At 42.4% G+C, this 18692-nt stretch overlaps 1 protein-coding gene across 4 annotated transcripts in view; it reads left to right on the forward strand.

Moving 5' to 3' along the window:
• Galk2 (galactokinase 2) overlaps positions 1 to 18692 on the forward strand; it is a 112880-nt gene that overhangs the window by 16637 nt on the left and 77551 nt on the right. For all 4 annotated transcript variants that reach the window (XM_028892704.2, XM_028892703.2, XM_028892705.2 and 1 more), the window contains exons 3-5: positions 1998 to 2121; positions 7602 to 7692; positions 11022 to 11168. In XM_028892704.2, the coding sequence (XP_028748537.1) occupies positions 1998 to 2121; positions 7602 to 7692; positions 11022 to 11168 (362 nt within the window). The remainder of the gene's footprint in view (positions 1 to 1997; positions 2122 to 7601; positions 7693 to 11021; positions 11169 to 18692) is intronic.

The raw sequence follows: 18692 nt of genomic DNA on the forward strand, positions 1-18692 counted from the left end.
ATAGTCACATGACATAAATTTGGAAAATGATTGTTGTAAATTAAAAAGTGGCTGAGGCCCTGTCCATGTCTGTGGCCTGTGCTGCCACCGCGGGCCACGTTAGTGTCCATGGTTCCTGTTACCACCGGAGTCCATGTTGATGTTTGTGGCTTGTGCTGCTGCTGCTGGGTCCCATGTTGATGTCCATGGTCCATATTTCAACTGAAGAGACATTGATGGACTATGCTGTCACCTGAATCCATGAAGTTCGTGGCTTGTGCTGCTGTTGAGGGCCATGATGGTGACTGTGGTCCCTGCTGTGTGTGGCTGGGGGATGTGTGGATGTCTGTGGTCTGTGTTTCCACCGTGGTCCATGTTGCCACTGGAGGCCATGTTGATGTCCAGGGTTCGTGCAGCCACTTAGAGCCTTGTTGGTGTCTGTGACCCTACTGTGGCCAGGAGCCATGTTGATGTCCATAGCCTGTGTTACCACCAAAGGCCATGGAGATGTCTGTGGTCTGTGGTGCCCCCTGCAGCCAAGTTGATATCTGTGGGTTGCGTTGCTGCCAGAGACTATGTTGATGTCTGTGCTCCGGCTGCAGTTGGGGTGTGTGTTGATTTCTGTGGCCATGTTACCACTGAAGGCCGTGGGGATGTCCATGGTGCCCCCTGAAGCCATGTTGATGTCATGGTCCTTGCTGTAGTCAGAAACCATGTGGAGGTCCATGATCTGTGCTGCTGCTGGTTATAAAGGGCAAGGAAGCTTCTTTTGCAGTGAGTGGTCTTGATAATCGCAGACTCACAGTTGAGAATGAGAGACATAGACCGTTTCTGTGACAGCCTCTCTCCCTCTGCAACCCTCCCCCACCCCCCAAAAGAGAAAAAGTCTAGACAGAAGGCCATTGAAGAGAACTCTTTAAAAAATTGTGATAGAGATGCTGTAGTGTAGTGTTGATTGCTTCTGGGGGCTTGGGCATAGGAAAGGACTCAGTTTCTTTAAGGGACTGGCCACTGGGAGTTTGACCATGTGCCAGTGAGTATATGAGCAACACAAATTGGACTTGGTATGTTTTTTGTTTTCTCTTTCTTTTTTTTTCTTCTTCTTTTGTTTTGGAGAGGGGGCGGGGGTGGACCTGGGAGGACTGGAAGTGACTGTGATTGGGGTGCATTATGTGAAATTTCCAAATAATCAATAAAAACACCATGTTAAAAAAAAAAGCAAAGCAAAACAAAACAAATGAGAAAATGGAAAACCAAGCTTACGATAAAAAGGAGCCTCCAAATTAACAAAAATGAATTACTCATAGCTAGCTGAAGTTGGCTCAAAATGTTTGGTAAAAAGAAAACTGAGTATCTGTCTGCCCATTGTATTTTACTTTTTATTAAACCGGGGTCATATTTTTCCTGTATGTTAACTGTCTATGCGAGAGTCACAGCTTTTACCTGAAAGGGGATAAGAATTTATTCTGGGACCGACTATGAGTGACCATGGCTTGGGAACACGGGAACACGGATACAGTTCACTCCACCTCATGTTCTTACATGGAACAGTCTCATGAGGTTTTATATTAACAGAAAAGGAAACCACACATTAAGACACTTTCCAGAGACATCGGTGGAAACATCAGGCAGGCGGGTTACAGCAAGGTAGGAATTCTCAGTTCCCGGTGGCAGATGCTACCTGATGAAACGCTCGGCCTCGGGTTGGTGAAGGTTAGGCCGTCTGCTGATGTGTCCCGAAGGATTTACCTAGAGCTACAAGGATACTAGGTCACAAGAAGCAGCGCATAACAAACGATTTCTAAGGGAAAAAAGGATTCGTGAGATCACCTGACTTAGAACTCTCCAGATTCTAGTCACCGAGTTTCTACTTGGGCAGTCAGCCCTGAAGGTCCAATCAGCCCTGAAGGTCCAACGAAGCCGTGGTTCTCTCCAGCAACTGCTGTTCATACAGCTAGGTTGAGCTTCTTTTATTTCATCTACTAGCGATGATAAAACCTGCTTTCCCTTTTGTCTAGGAGAGCACATCGATTACTGTGGATACTCTGTTCTTCCCATGGCTGTGGAACAAGACATGCTAATAGCTGTGGAACCTGTGAAAACACACACTCTCCAACTGGCCAATACAAATCCCTTGTATCCGTGAGTAATTAGGATGGCTGGTGGGTAGGGACTCTCTCTCTCTCTCTCTCTCTGTGTGTGTGTGTGTGTGTGTGTGTGTGTGTGTGTGTGTGTGTGTGTTTGTGTGTGTAAGCATGCAGTAATATATCTGAATGCAGATAGACTCTAGAAAATATTGGATTCCAATTAAATCATATACTTTATCGATATGTCCTGCCTGACATCAGCATCCCAGGTCACTACTAAATGTCTATTTGTTGTGTTCATTTGCACACTCACTAAAGAAACCTTTACTAGCAAGCAAGATGGCTCAGGGGTATTGAGTGCCCTTACCTGACACTGACCTCCAGAAACCCACATGACAGAAGAGAACCGAGTCCTGCAGGTTGTTCTCTTATTTTCACACTGTGGCATGATACATACATGCCCACCCTTTTTCTCATACATACATAGTAAGTAAATGAAAGAATGAATGAATAAATAAGTGTAAGAAGGAAGCATTTATTGAAGAGTTGTCATGTACTAGACATTGTCTCAACTATTAAGTATTAAACTATGCAAACATGAAAATAATTTTGCTCTTGCACAGAAAGTGTTGATTATCTGCTGAGGAGACTGTCTCAATAAAGTCAGGTGTATGCTATCTGTTCCTCGTCGTTACTGTGGCACTGTCTAATTCTCTTGTCCAAGACTCTTACCATGTTGCCCATTGCTTACTTACCTATACCCCTCAGTAGGTTTACACTCTATGATTGATTTTATGTTGTATTGTCTGTTTTCTTCAAAGCTTTAGTCTCAGTCTAAGGTGTAATGGATGTTTCTAGAACGTATCTTTTGTCAAGTTTAAGTGTTTAATTTTTTAAAACGTTAAGTCGTTATGTGTACTGAATTGTATTAAATATCTGTGCAGTCTTCACGGTCATCTTAAAACTCTTGGTGGATTACGCTGGTGGATTTTCCAATGCTGAACCAGCTTTGCCTTTTCTGCATAAGCCTTCCTTGTTCAGTCTGGTGCTGCATAGCAGTATTTTGGCCAATGATGGCTCATGCATAGGATCATGGCCCCATGGGAATATGAGGAGCTGAAAAACTACTGCTGTTTATAACATGTGCATTTTGAGCAAAGAATTACTACAAAAGAGTCAAAAGTTTCAAAAATTGAAATATTGATAAATAAAACAAGTTATAGTAAGGCAATGTTAGTTTATCAGAGAAGGAACTTTTGAGATAAATGTGATGTCATTTATGTGTATGTTTATAAAATCTAGAGTCATGTGCAGTTATATTTTTGGCCTTCATATTCATTCACTCACCACAACTTTCTGTTCTGCATACTCCTCTTATGTTGTGTTTCCGGTATTAGTGTGTTAGTTTCAATTGTTTACACTTATAATATGTTTACTGAACTTTTTCTGTTTGGATAGGTTCAGATACACAAATACTATCACTGTGTTATAGTCAGCTATGGTGTTCAGTGTTGTCTTAGTCACTGTTGTCACTGGGGAGAGACACATGACCAAGGTAACTTGTATAAAAGAAAGCATTTAACTGGGGGCTGTTTTACAGTTTCAGAGGATTAATCCATAATCATCATGGCAGGGAACATGGGAACAAGCAAGCAGGCCTGGTGCTGGAGAAGTAGCTAAAAGCTTTACATCCTAATCCACAGGCAGCAGTCACAGAGAGTGGTGGGGGGAGGGGAGGGGAGAGAAGGGGAGGGAGAGGGAGAGGGAGAGGAGAGGGAGAGGGAGAGGGAGAGGGAGAGGGAGAGGGAGAGGGAGAGAGAGAGAGAGAGGGAGAGAGAGAGAGAGAGAGAGAGAGAGAGAGAGACACTGGACCTAGCATGGAATTTTGAAACCTCAAAGCCATCCCTAGTGACACACCTCCTCCAAGGCATACTCCATCAGGGCCATACCTCCTAATCCTTCCAAACAGATCATCAACTGGGGGCTGAACATGCAAATGTATGAAACTGCGGGGGCCATTTTCATTCAAACCACCACAAGTATAATAGCATGTCAGGTAGGTTAGTAGTGGTGAATATCCCAAATATATCCCAAATATATATGTGTGTAGTACATCTGTGTGAGTACTTTATATTCTATATTGTTTGTACAATGACAAAATTGGCTAATGATACATTTCTTACACTATATCCCTGTTGTTAAGTAGTACATGATTATATTATGTATTTGATTTTCAAATTACAGAAGATATAGTTGTCACACTTTATATGGTCATTCTGTTTCTAAATATCTTAGTTATTGTGAGCAACCCGACATGGGGATAGCAGATGTTTCTACTGATTTCATTTCCCTTGGGTATGGATACCAAGCAGAAGGATTCCTGGATCATATGCTTCTTCTGTTTTGAATTCTTTGAAGAAACATCATACCGTTTTCCAAAATGGTTGAGCCAAATACCATTCCTACAAACAGTACAAAAGTGTTCATTTTCTCAAAACTCTGCCAACATTTATCTTACTCATACCAGATGCCGTTACCGTAGGGTTAATGCTTTTTAGAGGTGTTATCTTACCCTGTGTGCATGTGTGTGTGTGTTTCATATGTTACTGCATTGGGATTCATGTATTTGGTGCTATTTTGCTTTTTTTTTTTTTTTTTGCTGCTTTATTCTTTTAGTTGAAGTATTTGCAATGTTCAAGTGGGACTTGGATGTGGTGGAGGTGAATGTGTAGTTTAGAAAATAATTTCTCAGTCCAGGAGCTCTCCGTATTCTTCTGAGTGGGATATTAACTGGGAGAGCAATCACAGGTGTTTGATATTACTACCATACAACGCCAAACTAGCATAGTATACTCAGATTTTAATTAATGTGGTTAGGAGATACATGAGAGCAGTCCTGAAAGGGAAGTTTAATGCTATAAGCGCATATATTAAAATCAGAGAAGGGCCAGTGAGATAGTTTAGTGGGAAGAACAGTGCTATCAAACCTGACAGCCTGAGGTCAATCTCCCATGCACTGGAGGGTGATAACTGACTCCCACTAGCTTTCTTCTGACTCTACACACATGCCATGGTATGTGGACACACACACACACACACACACACACACACACACACACACACGCGGAGGGGGGAAATAAATAAATAAAATAGAAAAGAGTCAGATCTCAAATAACTAACTTAATTCATCATCCCAGGGCCTTGGAAGAACACAAACAAGCCAAATCAAACATCAGTAGACAGACAGAAATAATTATCAAGGCAGAAATTAATGAAGTGGAAATTCAAAAAGACAATGAATTAATGAAACAAAGAGTTCTTTGAAAAGATGGACAAGATCTACATACTGTTAGCCAAACTAGCCAAAAGAAAGAGAGCAAAGGCCCAAATTAATAAAGTAAGAGATGAAATTCAGTAAATTGTTGTAATGTACTTTGGAGCTCTTATAGATTATGATATTGGAAAATCAGAAAGAAATGAATCTCTAGATGCATATATCTACCCAAATTAAACTGAGATGAGAGCCACAGCTTGTAGAGATTGATAAACAAGCAATGAAGTTCAAGCAGCAACTAGAAGCAAAACAACAACAAACCCCAGAAAAACCTCAACTAAACAAAAACATTTTCAATTTAATAGAAGTCCAGGCTTTGGTAAGACCTATTGTTGAAGACTCTACCCATTTTGATCATAAGACATGAAAAAATACCATTGATTCTGACCAGGAAACCACCTTCCAGTTGGTTAACTTTCTTAGCCGTAGGAGATTCTATGTAGACTGCTAGAGAACAATAGTCATCAACAGTCTTCCCCAGCCGTGAGCCCTGTGAACTCCTGGTGTGGAAAGACATGCCCATGGATGCAGTAGAGGCATCAATGTTATGGGGTGACCACAGTGGACTGTAGATAATGCAGACACCCACAGCTGATCCAAGCGCAGAGAGTAAGTGCTGGTGGAATGCTTAGTTACAAATGGGACATTGTGTCACCACTGCCCCTTCCCACGGTTCAGGGACCATTGCAGAAGAGAGATCAGGAAGATCCTAAGAGCTAGATGTTGGGGAGGACTGGAGGGAAACTGTCTTCAAGTATGGCCCTTGGTAGGTTGACCGTGCTCCATGGATGACCTCACACTAATGAATAAATGGGAAGCACACACTGGACTTGATGGCTTATTAAAAAAACACCAGAGGACATAAAATGGCTGGGATTGAGGAGGTAGGGGTGGATCTGGGAGGAGTTATGGAGATAGGTGGGGAGGTGAATATAATCAAAATATGTTGTGTGAAATTCTCAAGGAATTAATAAAAATATTATAAATAGTTCAGGTCTACTAGTTTTCACTGCTGAACTCCATCAGACCTTTAGAGAAGAGCTAATATGGAGGCTTCTTGAACTATTCCAGGAAACAGAAAATGAAGAAAGAAGGACTCAAAGTGTTAGGGAAGGCATGTGTAGGTAGGAGGAACTGAGGAACAGAGAGCTAGGCTTTTCTGAGTAATTCAGCGAAGCAGACCACTGCTGTGCGGAACTAGTAACTCTCTAACACAGAGTTACTGTTTCTTCTAGTTAGTACGTATCTAGTCGTGATAATGAGGAAATACTTTGAGTCTATGTAAATACCTTTTTAAATTAAATCCTCACTCTCTAAACATCTATTGATGAAACCATTATCATGGATTTCACATGCAGTATTTTTAAATTTCCATTATTTCTTTTATATTGGTTAATTGGCATTATACCTTGTTCATTTTTTTTATTTCATGTGTGTGTGTGTGTGTGTGTGTGTGTGTGTGTGTGTGTGTGTGATGTGCATGTATGGCATGCATTCTATAGCAAATGTGTGGAAGTCAGGGAACAACTTTGTAGAATCAATTCTGTCTTTCTTTATGTGGGCTCTAGGGATCCAGTTGTTAGGATTACATGACAACCACCATACCCACTGAGCCATCTTTCTGAGCCTGGCATTTTGTTGTGAAAACTGGTCTCTCCCCTTTTTTTCATTTAGCTGTTTATTTAATTGTAAATTTATATCAGTGTAAAATCAGGAGGTCTTATTTTTTTCCCCAGTGGGCCATGACCCTATAAAATAAAATTTGTTCGTTATTTCTTTTTCTTAAATCATACAGATAGTCAAATTGGATGGGTATCAGAGAATGCAGGGTAAAGAAAGCTTTGAGCACTTCTGTTTCTACGGGGCATCTGCTGAGTAGCAGGCCTAGAGGATAAAGCGCTTATGTGGTTTTTTTACACCAGTCAATGAGGACTGACATGAAAGAGAAAAATGGATGTAGATTATGTTAAGCATGCTGTTTCCTATCTGATTTTGGAAATAAAAAGTGCCAATTAGAGGTAGATTAGTCATTAAGGCCACTACAACATCCTCCCTCAACCTTATACATTGAAAGTAAATAGAAAAGAATGCTCAGTATCATTGTTTTGTCACAAGAGGGCAGCAGTCAGCCATTGATTTTTGTCTTTGAAGGCATACAAACAAATAAATGGGTCTTGTTGTTGTTTTTTTTTTTTTCCCAGAGACTTCAGTACTAGTGCTAATAACATCCATATCGACAAAACCAAACCTCTATGGCACAACTACTTCCTTTGTGGATTTAAAGGAATCCAGGTAAATTGACACCTACTAGCCTACTAGATGATATTCATGTCATTCCAGATTTGCTCTATTATGTTTTTGGTCTCCTTTCAGTATTGATGATGCTCTTCTTGTATTTTGCTGACTTCTGTTTCTGAGAGTGGGAAAGGCATGATTGTTTCTGAGTTGCGTGTACTGGGGGAAGTCATGATTTTTTATTTGACTGAAAAATCAATGGCTATGCATCAATAATATGCCACGAAGAGAGAGTGTCCTAGTAGTTACATTCTGTTCCTGGGATATACAGGAGTGTTCTGGAATGGGACTTAGAACAGCCATGGATTTGAATGTGGGCTTGATCCAGCTTTGTTAATTTGAGTCAAGTCTTGGCTTTATCTGTAAAATGATGTCATTGCTATTCAATGAAGAGCTGTTGCAAGGATGTCATGGTGCTGGCACCTTAGGCATTTGAGAATGGCAGCTAGCCTTGTTCCTGCTTGTGCAGGTGAGACTAAAAGGGATAGAGTGAAAGGCATTATCTAAGTACTTTCCTAGAAACATCGATTTAATCTCAATTTGAAATCCCAGTGCTGTGTGCAAGTACAGGACAATGGACTGTTTCTACTTTTTCTCATAGTTAAGAATGTATGAAGCACAAGTGGAAAACCAAAACTTGCTGTTTTTAGAACCACTCTTATGTTTGTTTTTGTTAATTTTATGTTTTAACAATTAGAAAAGATCCATCTATTTTTATTTTATGTGTGTGGGTGCTTCGCCTGCATGCATGTTTCTGTGCCACATGCATGCCTAGTGCCCACAGAAACCAGAAGAGGGTATCAGATCCCCTGGGACTGGAGTTACAGACTGTTGTAAGCCACCATGTGGTGCTTGAAATTGAACCCAGGTCCTCCTCTGTAAGAGCAACAAATGCTCTTAGTTACTGAGTCAACTCTCCAGCTCTTTTATTTTTATTTTTATTTTTATTTTATTTTTTTTGGTTTTTCGAGACAGGGTTTCTCTGTGTAGCTTTGCGCCTTTCCTGGAGCTCACTTGGTAGCCCAGGCAGCTCTTTTATTTTTAAAGCTAACATCTACTCAATAATTATTTTAGCTGTAGTGACTCTTGTAACATCATAGATAAAGGATATTAAGAAATAGACCTTTTCTCTTTGTGAATCAAGAGAAAACGAGTAAACATGCTTTTGTGTTTTATTTATTTATTTTTGAGAGTTTGTGATCCAAGTGGCCTGGAGGTCCTATCTGAAACTGTTATGAGAAGCTTAGGACTCAGTGATATGGTTGTTATAGAAGCCCATCAGAGTAACTTGGGATGTGTAGTCCTATGCTTCTACTTTGGAGGTCTGGCCTAAAAGTGCAGCATTCATTTCTTGAGAATGTCTTTTTTCCAGACACATGGTAATAACTTCTGGGAAAAGTTATTGGCCTGTTTTAAATCTTCAAATCATCTGGATTGTCATCCACATTAGTGGGAATTAGAGTATTTGGAAGCATTGGTCAGGCAAATGCAATTTGACCTTCCTTGAAACAACATGCCTTTTTGCACCATATGGTAAAGTTATCTGTCTGTCTATCTATATATCTGTCATCCATCTATCTATCTATCTATCTATCTATCTATCTATCTATCTATCTATCTATCTATGTTTTCTTGCATTGTTTTGGATCCTTTTAAGGGCTTAAAGCCTTCCTCCTTGGTTTGACAACTTATGTGCAAACACAGGTTTGTACAATGAACTTTTAGCAGAAAAGTCATTTCAGTGTTAGCCAGTCCAGAAACCTTCAAATTAAAATACTAGAAAGATCCAAGGGATAATCTGTTTATGTGAAATTGAACATGTTATCCTTTTGGGATAGAGCTATTACAGTACTTGGCACAACCCATGTGTGTTTTTCAGTCTGCTGTGACTTTTGAACTTAAACATTGCGTGCTAAGTTTGTAAGTATGACTCACATTCAAGACACTCTGTGGATCGTTTATGGTGAAATGTATAGCGTTCCCCGAGGACTGCTGCTTTGGAGTGGGCTGCCTGATGTTCTGTGTGGAAGGGCGTTGGCAGCGGCACGTCGTCTTCAGTGTATAATTTGTTTGTGTTTCTGGAAGGAGAGTTTTAGATGACTTGGAGTCAGGAAGCACATCTGACTCTTGTCTTTTGTGGCGCATGACTTTTGCCAAGGAAGAAAAAAGGACAAAAAATTAAGGACAAAAACAGTCTTTATTTGCAGCGTTTTGTAGTTCCTTTGGCGAGTCTAACTTGCTTATTGAAATTTCTCCCTGGAAGAATATGTCTGATGAAATGCATAATTAGGTAATGTAATAGTTTCTCATACTCTGGTCTTGAATTATTCGAGAAGTTTCTGAAGAAGTCCATGTTCTTGTTGAAGAGGAGGGAGTGCCGGGTTTATTTTTAATCCTAAACGAAGATTATGATATCACCCCAACTCTGGTGTTACACATCAGCTCAAGTACATTAGAGATTTCTACCTTTAATCCAGAGTCTGGATTAATTGGGCTTTCCTGTTTGTAGAAAATTTCCCTGCCTCCTTTGGGGCCTTCAATATCGTTTACACCTACACTCTAATCTGGCTGTCTTTAAAGCTACCAGATGGCTAAATTCTATCCATATCTCCCCCCAAAGTCTGAATCTCCTCATATAACTGACAGACATTTAGAGGCAGAGACACTGCTGGCCCCAGCTTCCACAGCGGCGAAGTCCTCAACAGGGATTCAGTCCTGAGTCTCACTCCCAGCATCCTTTGTGAGACTTTGGGAAAGTCTCGGTCGTGAGTCTCCCTGTGTCCCTTGTGTGATGTCCGGGAAGGTCTCTTAACCTCCCAGCACTTATGTTTTTCTCCGTGAAAAGTGAAGTTGATGGAGTTGGAGCTCCTTTTCTTTGGAGGGCCTCCTGAGGCCCAGCACCAGGAAACAGCTGCTCTTGGGTTAGACTTCATACCAGACGCTGTCGGGCTAAAGCTCAACCTACTCAGTGGAAATTGGGGAGTTCTTGCCTTGCTGGGCAACCTGAATTCTGATTGCTTTATAGTTTTTCTGTACTTGTTCACATCAGGTGATAGTCAAAGAAAAATCATCTAAGGCAATTTAGGAAGGGAATCAGTAACTTTTCATTGAACGAAATGAAGTCATCCTCAGCTTGCCTCATCCTCTGGGCAAGTGTCATTCAATCAGACGGCATGGGTGCTCCTACTGTGTTGAATTATACCAGTTCCTACAACGACTTGGTGTCTGTTGGTGGACCTCCTTCCCTCTGTGGAATGATAGAAGTTTCTACTGCCTCTTGCATCCAGCACTGAAGTGACTTAACTGTGTTGCTCGCTCTTTCTTAGGAACACTTTGGTCTTAGTAAGTTGACTGGGATGAACTGCCTGGTAGATGGAAATATACCCCCGGGTTCGGGCCTCTCCAGCTCCAGTGCTCTGGTCTGCTGTGCTGGCTTAGTGACTCTCACAGTGCTGGGAATGAGTCTATCCAAGGTGAGTGCCTGTGACATTAACCTCACAAGACCTCCAAGACAGCGTCTGCATTGCCAAGTCAGAAAGAATGTCTTCCTTGATGTTGAAAACCTGTCTGAAGTGTTGTAATCTATCATGTTCTGTCCATGGTTGGTCACTGTAGGTCTGCCAATAGTCTCCAGACAGCCAGTTAAGAGGACTGTATGACTGTAGTGAGCTGCTCTTGGATTATGTATGGAGCTTGAACAGAAGGGTGTCGTTTTAAAAAAGTCTCCTTATTGTTTTAAAAAAGTCTCCTTATTGACAAGATGCATTCAGAGCAAGACATTTTAGGCCTTGTGAGTGGGCCAGGATTTTTTTTTTTCTTTACCTAAAACCTTAAGTATTGACAGGTAGTGGGCAGAAAGCATATGGAATAGATAAGAAAGGAACCAAATGCATGCCTAATATCAGTAGGTTAGTCACTTAAATAAATTCCAAAAATATTCCTTCAAAGAGGAAGTGTACCTTAAGGAAACTTGAACCCTACCTGAGGTCAGAATGCCTTTACAAGTTTGCATAAATCTCTGGTTTTGCACTTCAGAGCAGGTGTGCTAAGATTTAATTGGTACTTGGGTGTTCTGCTTCAAGTGAAAGGTTATTGCAGGTTCTTTTAAACCAGTGGTTCTCGGCTTTCCTAATGCTGTGGCCTCATGCCGTTCCTCCTGTTGTTCTGACCCCCAGCCATAAAACTATTTTTGTTGGTACTTCATAACTGTAATTTTGGTACTGCTATGAACTGTAATGTAAATATCAAATATGCAAGACATCCGATGGCCGCCCACAGGTTGAGAACCACTGTTTTAAACCTGTGCATGTAAACCGAAGTTCACAGGTGGTTTGGGAACAGACTAGGCATTAGGCAGATCAAGAGAAAGCTAGCTGTATTCTTAGTTTGTAAAAAGTGTGTTTACATTTTTATAGTGAAGATTTTATATATGGGAAAGGGAGAAATGAAGAAGAAAACAAAGATTTAGACTTCCCTTGCTATAAACAGGCTTGTTTCATAGGAAAGTTTGCCTGCTTACCGCAGTATTATTTGAGAAGAGAAAGAAAAATTTACATGTGAACTATGCCTCCTCGGGCACAACTTTTAATCTGATAGTTAGTTAGTAATCATTTATTTTAGTCTGCTCATTGTTGTAACAAAATACCCAAGATAACAGCTTAAGGGAGAAAAGACTTGTTTAGTTCAGTTTCTGTGATTTCAGTTCACAGTTCGCTGCCTGTATTGTTGTACGTCTGTGTATGGCAGAGTATGGCACAAGAGCGGGAAAGTAAAGCTGTTCATGGTAGACACGGAGGGAGGGAGGGAGGGGGGAGGGAGAGAGGGAGGGAGGGAGAGAGGAAAGGAGGGAGGGAGAGAGGGAGAGAGGGAGGGAGGGAGGGAGAGAGATTGGTGATAAGATAGAGCCTTCAATTTTATGCTCCCAGTGACTCACTACCTCTACCAGGCACCAGCCCCTAATAGCACATTCAGCCATGAACTAATCAATCTAATTAATACATTAGTCTGTTGATCTGGTCAGTACCCTCATGATCCAGTCACTTCTCTTAAGTACCACCAGCTGGGGACCAAAGCCCTCAACACACAAGTCTTTGGGGGGACATTTCATATCTAAACCACAACATTTAACCATCATTGTTAAGTGAGAACTTGGTGCTGGGAACACTGTAGTAGAGATAAATTAAATAGATGTGATCTTACTTCACTATGCTAAGGATGATTTTAATAGACACAGACAAAGAGCAACTATAAGAGGATGTGATGTGGTTCAGAAGTGTGATAGAGGGGCAGGTCTAACCTAGATTCAGAGAGCATATCTAAGCCGAGACACCAAGGACTTAAAGACTTACAGACGTTAGCTAAGAAACACTAACAGTACCTTCACAAGATGGAGCCCCTTAATTTTGGACTTCCCAGACTATAGATCAATGGGTGAAGTAAATTCTACTGGGTTTTGTTTTGAGACAGGGTCTCTCTATGTAGCGCTGGCTGTCCTGGAGCTCACTATGTAGATCAGGCTGGCCTCAGACTCACAGAGGTCCACCTGGCTCCACTTTCCAAGTGCTGGGGTTAAAGTTGTGCGCCAGAACACCCAACTTCTACTACTCTGTATTTTTTGAAGAAAGGAAGACAGGGAATATGCCGATGGGACTACATCAGATATTGTGTTAGCAGATGAAAGGAACACAGTGGGAGAAAAATAATCATGGGTTGTTGGAGGAACTAAAAGATGCTCATTTTGGCTGGAACCCATAGTGAATGGATCATACTGGAGACCAGATACTGAGATGTTGAGCAATTTGAGCTTCATCTAGATAGTAGTGGGAAACAACTTCTGGGTTTGATTTTAGGCAGAGAGTAACATGATTATGTCTGCATCTTAGAAAGATCACAATGGCTGTATTATAAAGCTGAAAGTAACACTATCAGCACTCAAGAGGTGGCTTAGTGTGCAGGAGTAGGGATGAGAATGGGAGGAACTGGATATTCAGCCCAAGGTTCGTCTGGGACAGAACCAGTAGGCCGCAGGCATTGATTGGGTGTGAGGCTAGAGGACAACAAAGAGTCAAAGATTTTGTTTTCAAGTTCCTGGCTATGTGTGGTGCCTTGGAGTAGGGATCTAGATGGCACTGTGGCCTGAGCAACCTAGGCATATAGAACTTCTCAGTTGTGAAGTGATGCCTCTGGCGGTCAGGTTCTTTTGAGGATCATCAATTATACAGTTAGCTCTAGTTTCTGAGACAGGGTGGCTTAGGCTGTTCCCAGACTCCCAGTCCACCCGATGGCATACCGACCTGGAGCAGTGTCCATCTTTTCCTGACTTTGAAGTCTCTGGAGTGGGGGAAGACAGGCACTGGAGGCAGAAAGGTGGAGAGGACTAAGACGTGGTGCTGGGAGCAGGAGTGAGTGAGGCATGTGCCCTGTGGCAGTCTGCTGAGGGGGACTGGAAAGGAGGGACAGCGAGACAAGGGAGACGATCCTTTGTGAAGGGAGTGGCAGCCTTGTAAGCTGCTGCCCAGAGGCCAAGGAGGTGCGGCCCAAGGAGTCTCCATGTCATAGACCAGGAATGGGTTGCAGGTTCTATGGGGTAGGGGAAGGGAAAGCTCATTGGATCTAAAGTCTGTCGGTGCACACAGAGAAGGAAGGCTCTACTCTCCAGAGCGAGGGCTGAAGTCCAGAATGTCACTTTTTTTTTTAAATGGGAGGATTGGTGAAGCTTATTCTTTTTCTGTATTTTTCCGACCCTTGATATAATTGCCTAAGGGAAAAGCAAAGAAAGATAAAAGAAAAAGAAATACTTGAGCTTTTAGAATTAAATTTGGCTGTCTTTACTTCCCCAATTAAAAAATAGCGGGTGTATATATTTTTAACAATATTATCCGAGTCCAGTGCTTTTAGCATAGAGGGAACAACGTGTGTGCCCGACTCTGCCTGATAGTCTAAGCTGTCCTGGTCATATCTGTCTTTATATTTTTTAGGGAAGCATAACAATAAAGAGAGATTTGGTTGTTGTTTTGTTCACTTGCTAGAGTGAGACAATCTTGATTGAAAGGAAAAACATAATTTCTCAGCGTCTTTAAGTGCCGACTATGCGTGTGGCTCTTACAACCTCAGAAGCACAAGAATTCAATGGGCTGTAGATACAAGATAGTTCATAATCTTCCATTTTATTTGTGTCTCAGTTAGTACCCTGGTAAGAAACAAATGGTGCACAGAATAGGACTGATGTGAGTTTAATAAAGGAGGTATTCGTAGAGGTTACAGGTCTGGGGGTGCTCTAGGCAGAGTACCTTGGTGAAGTCGGAAGCCATGCACGGTTGGGAGCAGCTTTGGGGCAGCATTGTTGAAATCCAGCAACAAGAGAACAACAGGGTAACGTGGATGGACATGACATAAATTCATATGAATGGGGGGGGGGCTGTCTGCAGAGGCCCATCTCGAGGGGTAGAGTGTACCTTGGGACTGCAGGGGCTGCGGACAGAGATAGGGACAACAGGTGTGTTTTGTAAGGATGTTAGGTCCTACAGGATTGGCAACTGAAGCCTTCCCAGTTATTTCGTGTTGACTCTGCCATTTAGCTTCGCTCACTGCATGTAGGTGTGGAAGTTACTAGTTCGTTAATAAACTAAAGGCTTCTGGGTGGAAGCTAGTAAAACGATGCCTATTGACATATGGATTCCAGAGAGCAGAGCTGATGGATGGCAGTGGTGGGTGTCAGCAGCGTAGACAGCTGCATAGGAAAGTCCTTAGGGAAAAGGGAAGGCATGCCCTTTCCTGATTTCAGGATGTCAGACTAAAGGAACAGCTATGCTTTCCTTCCCCATCGTGCACTCAGTCTTCTTCCTGAAACAGGGAAGATTAAGAAACATAAATACAAGTTCTGTCTTTGATAAACCTGAAACCGCAAAACACAAAGACGGAAAGTGGACGGGAGAATGCCGTGTGACTTAGCAGAATGGAGAAAGGTCAAAGCTAAGTGGCCCGGGAGGAGACATAGATAGAAGCAAGCTGACTCATGCCACAGTCTCAGGGAAGGACAGGGAGAGCCGGGGCAGGGTGACAGGGGTGGGGTGAGGTGGGGAGCGTTCTTATTTGAGACTGGTTAGACCCTTGAGGCTGGCTCTGTCTTACCTGGGACCGTCCCACCCTACTGTACTTATCCCTGTGAGAGACACCAGAGACTTCCTGCATTTAAGGACACTGGCCGCTGAGAAAGGCAAGGCAGGAAATGGATTTGGTAACAGGGAAATTAAAAGGTATTTTGCTTCCAAACAGTGAAATTTCTAGTTCCCTGTGCTCAGATTGGCTCTAGCACACTGGCAGCCTTATGAACTCACACCTTACTGGCAGTGCCAGAGTGTCCTCAGAGGGAACTCGGTGAGCCCTGTTGTGACAGTTCTCTAACGCGACCCCATGACATGCAATGTGACCCTGTTACGAGTGATTTCCAAAGCTTCGTGTTTTACGGTCTCACTCTGAAATATGATAAGGCATCAGGGGATAGTCCGATTTGGAAGGAAACATCTCAGACGAAGCACACAGAACCAAATAGAGAAAACAGAGGAGTTGACCAGCACCGACAACGCTTAGAAGGAAGAAGACATTGTGTCCTCAGTCTGAGGAGAAGACACTGAGTGCCCGATCGAAGAACATGGGACAGAACCCTTCAGATACGGGAAATGAAACAGCTGACATAGGAAAATCAAATAAAAGGATTGGAGAAATGATCTGGTAGCATAGGAAATGAAAGGAATGGATAATAAGCCAGTAAAAAACAAGGAAAATTGTGAATTAATTCCAGAAAATTCCAACTATTTAGAAGAAACAGTGAGAGCAGCCATTGAAAGTAATACTATTTCCCCCAAATGACAATGCATTTAAATGCAGTTAAAAACAACAAATCTAATTAAGAAATGTAAATACAAGTTCTGTCTTTGATAAACCAAAGAGATACAAATAACCTGAGACTCTAAGATCCAAAGATGCACAGTGGATGGGGGAACAGAATAGAGACAGAGGGGAAAGCCCTCACTGGAGCCAGGGAGATGCTCAGTGGGCAGAGGCTGCCAAGCCTGCCAGCTCTGAGTTCAGTGCCCAGATGCCTGCGGTGAGGGAGAGGATAGAGGAAGCTTGGCTCTGACCTCCAAGCTATGGTACTGTGTGTCCTTGGAACCTCCACATCCACTCTCCATACACTAGATATACCAAATGTAATGTTTTAAAAAGGGTTCCCTGGTATTTGCATAGTAAATGAGGAAGGCCAGACCAAAGCTGCCCCTGGGGATTTTGAAATTCAAGAGCTAAAGAGTAAAGACTAAGGAGCTAGAACAGTAAGAAAGTGAAGCCATGGCGCACGCCTTTAATCTCAGCACTCAGGAGGCAGAGCCAGGTGGATCTCTGTGAGTTCGAGGCCAGCCTGGGCTACTGAGTGAGTCCCAGGAAAGGTGCAAAGCTACACAGAGAAACACTGTCCTGGGGGGTGGGGGGAGAAAGTGAAGACATTATAGTTAAAGGTTCAGGAGTGGAAATGCTCCTCAAAATGACCAATATAGCAATATTTTTAAATGTCAATGATGTTTAACTTTGCCTGCCTGTTTAAATGAAATAATCATCTGGGGGAATAGAATAAACATTTTTAATCTATAACATGGAAAAGCTGGAGGGATATACCCCACCCTTCCAAATCTGGGAGCAAACCAAGGAAGAAGACGGCATGGGAGAGAAGAGAGGAAGTAAAAGTCCAGGAAGGAGTGACGAGCCCTGCCCAGCACTCAGGTCACTTGGTGGACCAGAGTCAGCACAGAACAAACTCAAAGTGGGATGGAAGAAATGGGACTTCTACATCTTAACTGTTAAAGACAAGAAATCTAACGTAACCACAAGTGAAAGGGGCTGAGAGATTTTATAGAGCTTGTGTAGGGCTTCAGGAGGCTCATGTAGATATACAGTACAAGGCACATGAGAGTATTAGACACTTATTAAATATAAGAAAAATAAAAAGACCAGACATGCAAGATTCCCCACCCCCCCCCCCCAAGTATTTGGTGTATACATAAACAATAGTCTCAATAATTGACATAAGGAAGAAAGTTTTAATCAAGATTTTTGGCATAATGTCATTGAGAACAGTGGGAAGGGTATGGGGAAAGGTAAAGAGAGGCCAAATCCTTCTTCCTTGTTCTGAGAAAGCAACAGACTTTAAGACGATGTGGCTGGGCATGGTGGCACCCATCTTTAACCCCAGCACTAGGGAGGCAGAGGCAGGCAGATTGATGTGTTTGAGGCTAGCCTGGTTTATATAGAGTGTTCCAGACCAGGCCAAGCTACATAGTGAGACCTGTCTATTAAAAAAAAAAAAAGTTTAGGATTATCCAGTCCAGTCATTGGTTATTTGAAGTGCCACCGAGAAGGGTGCTGGCTGGAGGCTTCTATTGTTCCGAGTCTTTGTGCTCCACTTGCTCCTTTAGATTATACGTGCCTCGCCCTTTGATGCAGGAAAGAATGTGAAGGAGAAGTGAACAGCATGAAAAGGAATAGAGGCAATGGATGGCCTGAATGACCAGGAGCAGAAAGAAACTGGAAGAAGGGGACACAACGGGACTCAGTGTGTCAAGATTAGACACTGAGAACAAGGACCACTGGGACATGGCCAGATCCCAAAGGCTTGGGAGAGGCTCTTGGAGCTTTAGGCAAAAGGATCGAAGAGAACACAGGCATCTCCCATTGATGACAGAAGTCCATCCCCAAAACCCAGATGGCCTATTATACAAAGGCATTAACTGGGAGCGTATTTATTATTTTAAATGGGAAGATTATAATGCATTGTTCCTTAGCTCAGCACCTCTAATTTCCTGCAGTGTTAGAAAAAGAGTAAAATTTCATCTTCGGGGACACCACAGAAGTAGGAGGGGAACCACACAGTTTTTCTGACCATCAAACAGAATGAGGCTGGAACCAGCAGCTACCTTGTGTAGCAATGCCTGTGTCTCCTCTGTTGA

The sequence above is a fragment of the Peromyscus leucopus genome, chromosome 4 (genome assembly GCF_004664715.2).
Source record: "Peromyscus leucopus breed LL Stock chromosome 4, UCI_PerLeu_2.1, whole genome shotgun sequence".
Lineage (NCBI taxonomy): Eukaryota > Metazoa > Chordata > Mammalia > Rodentia > Cricetidae > Peromyscus > Peromyscus leucopus.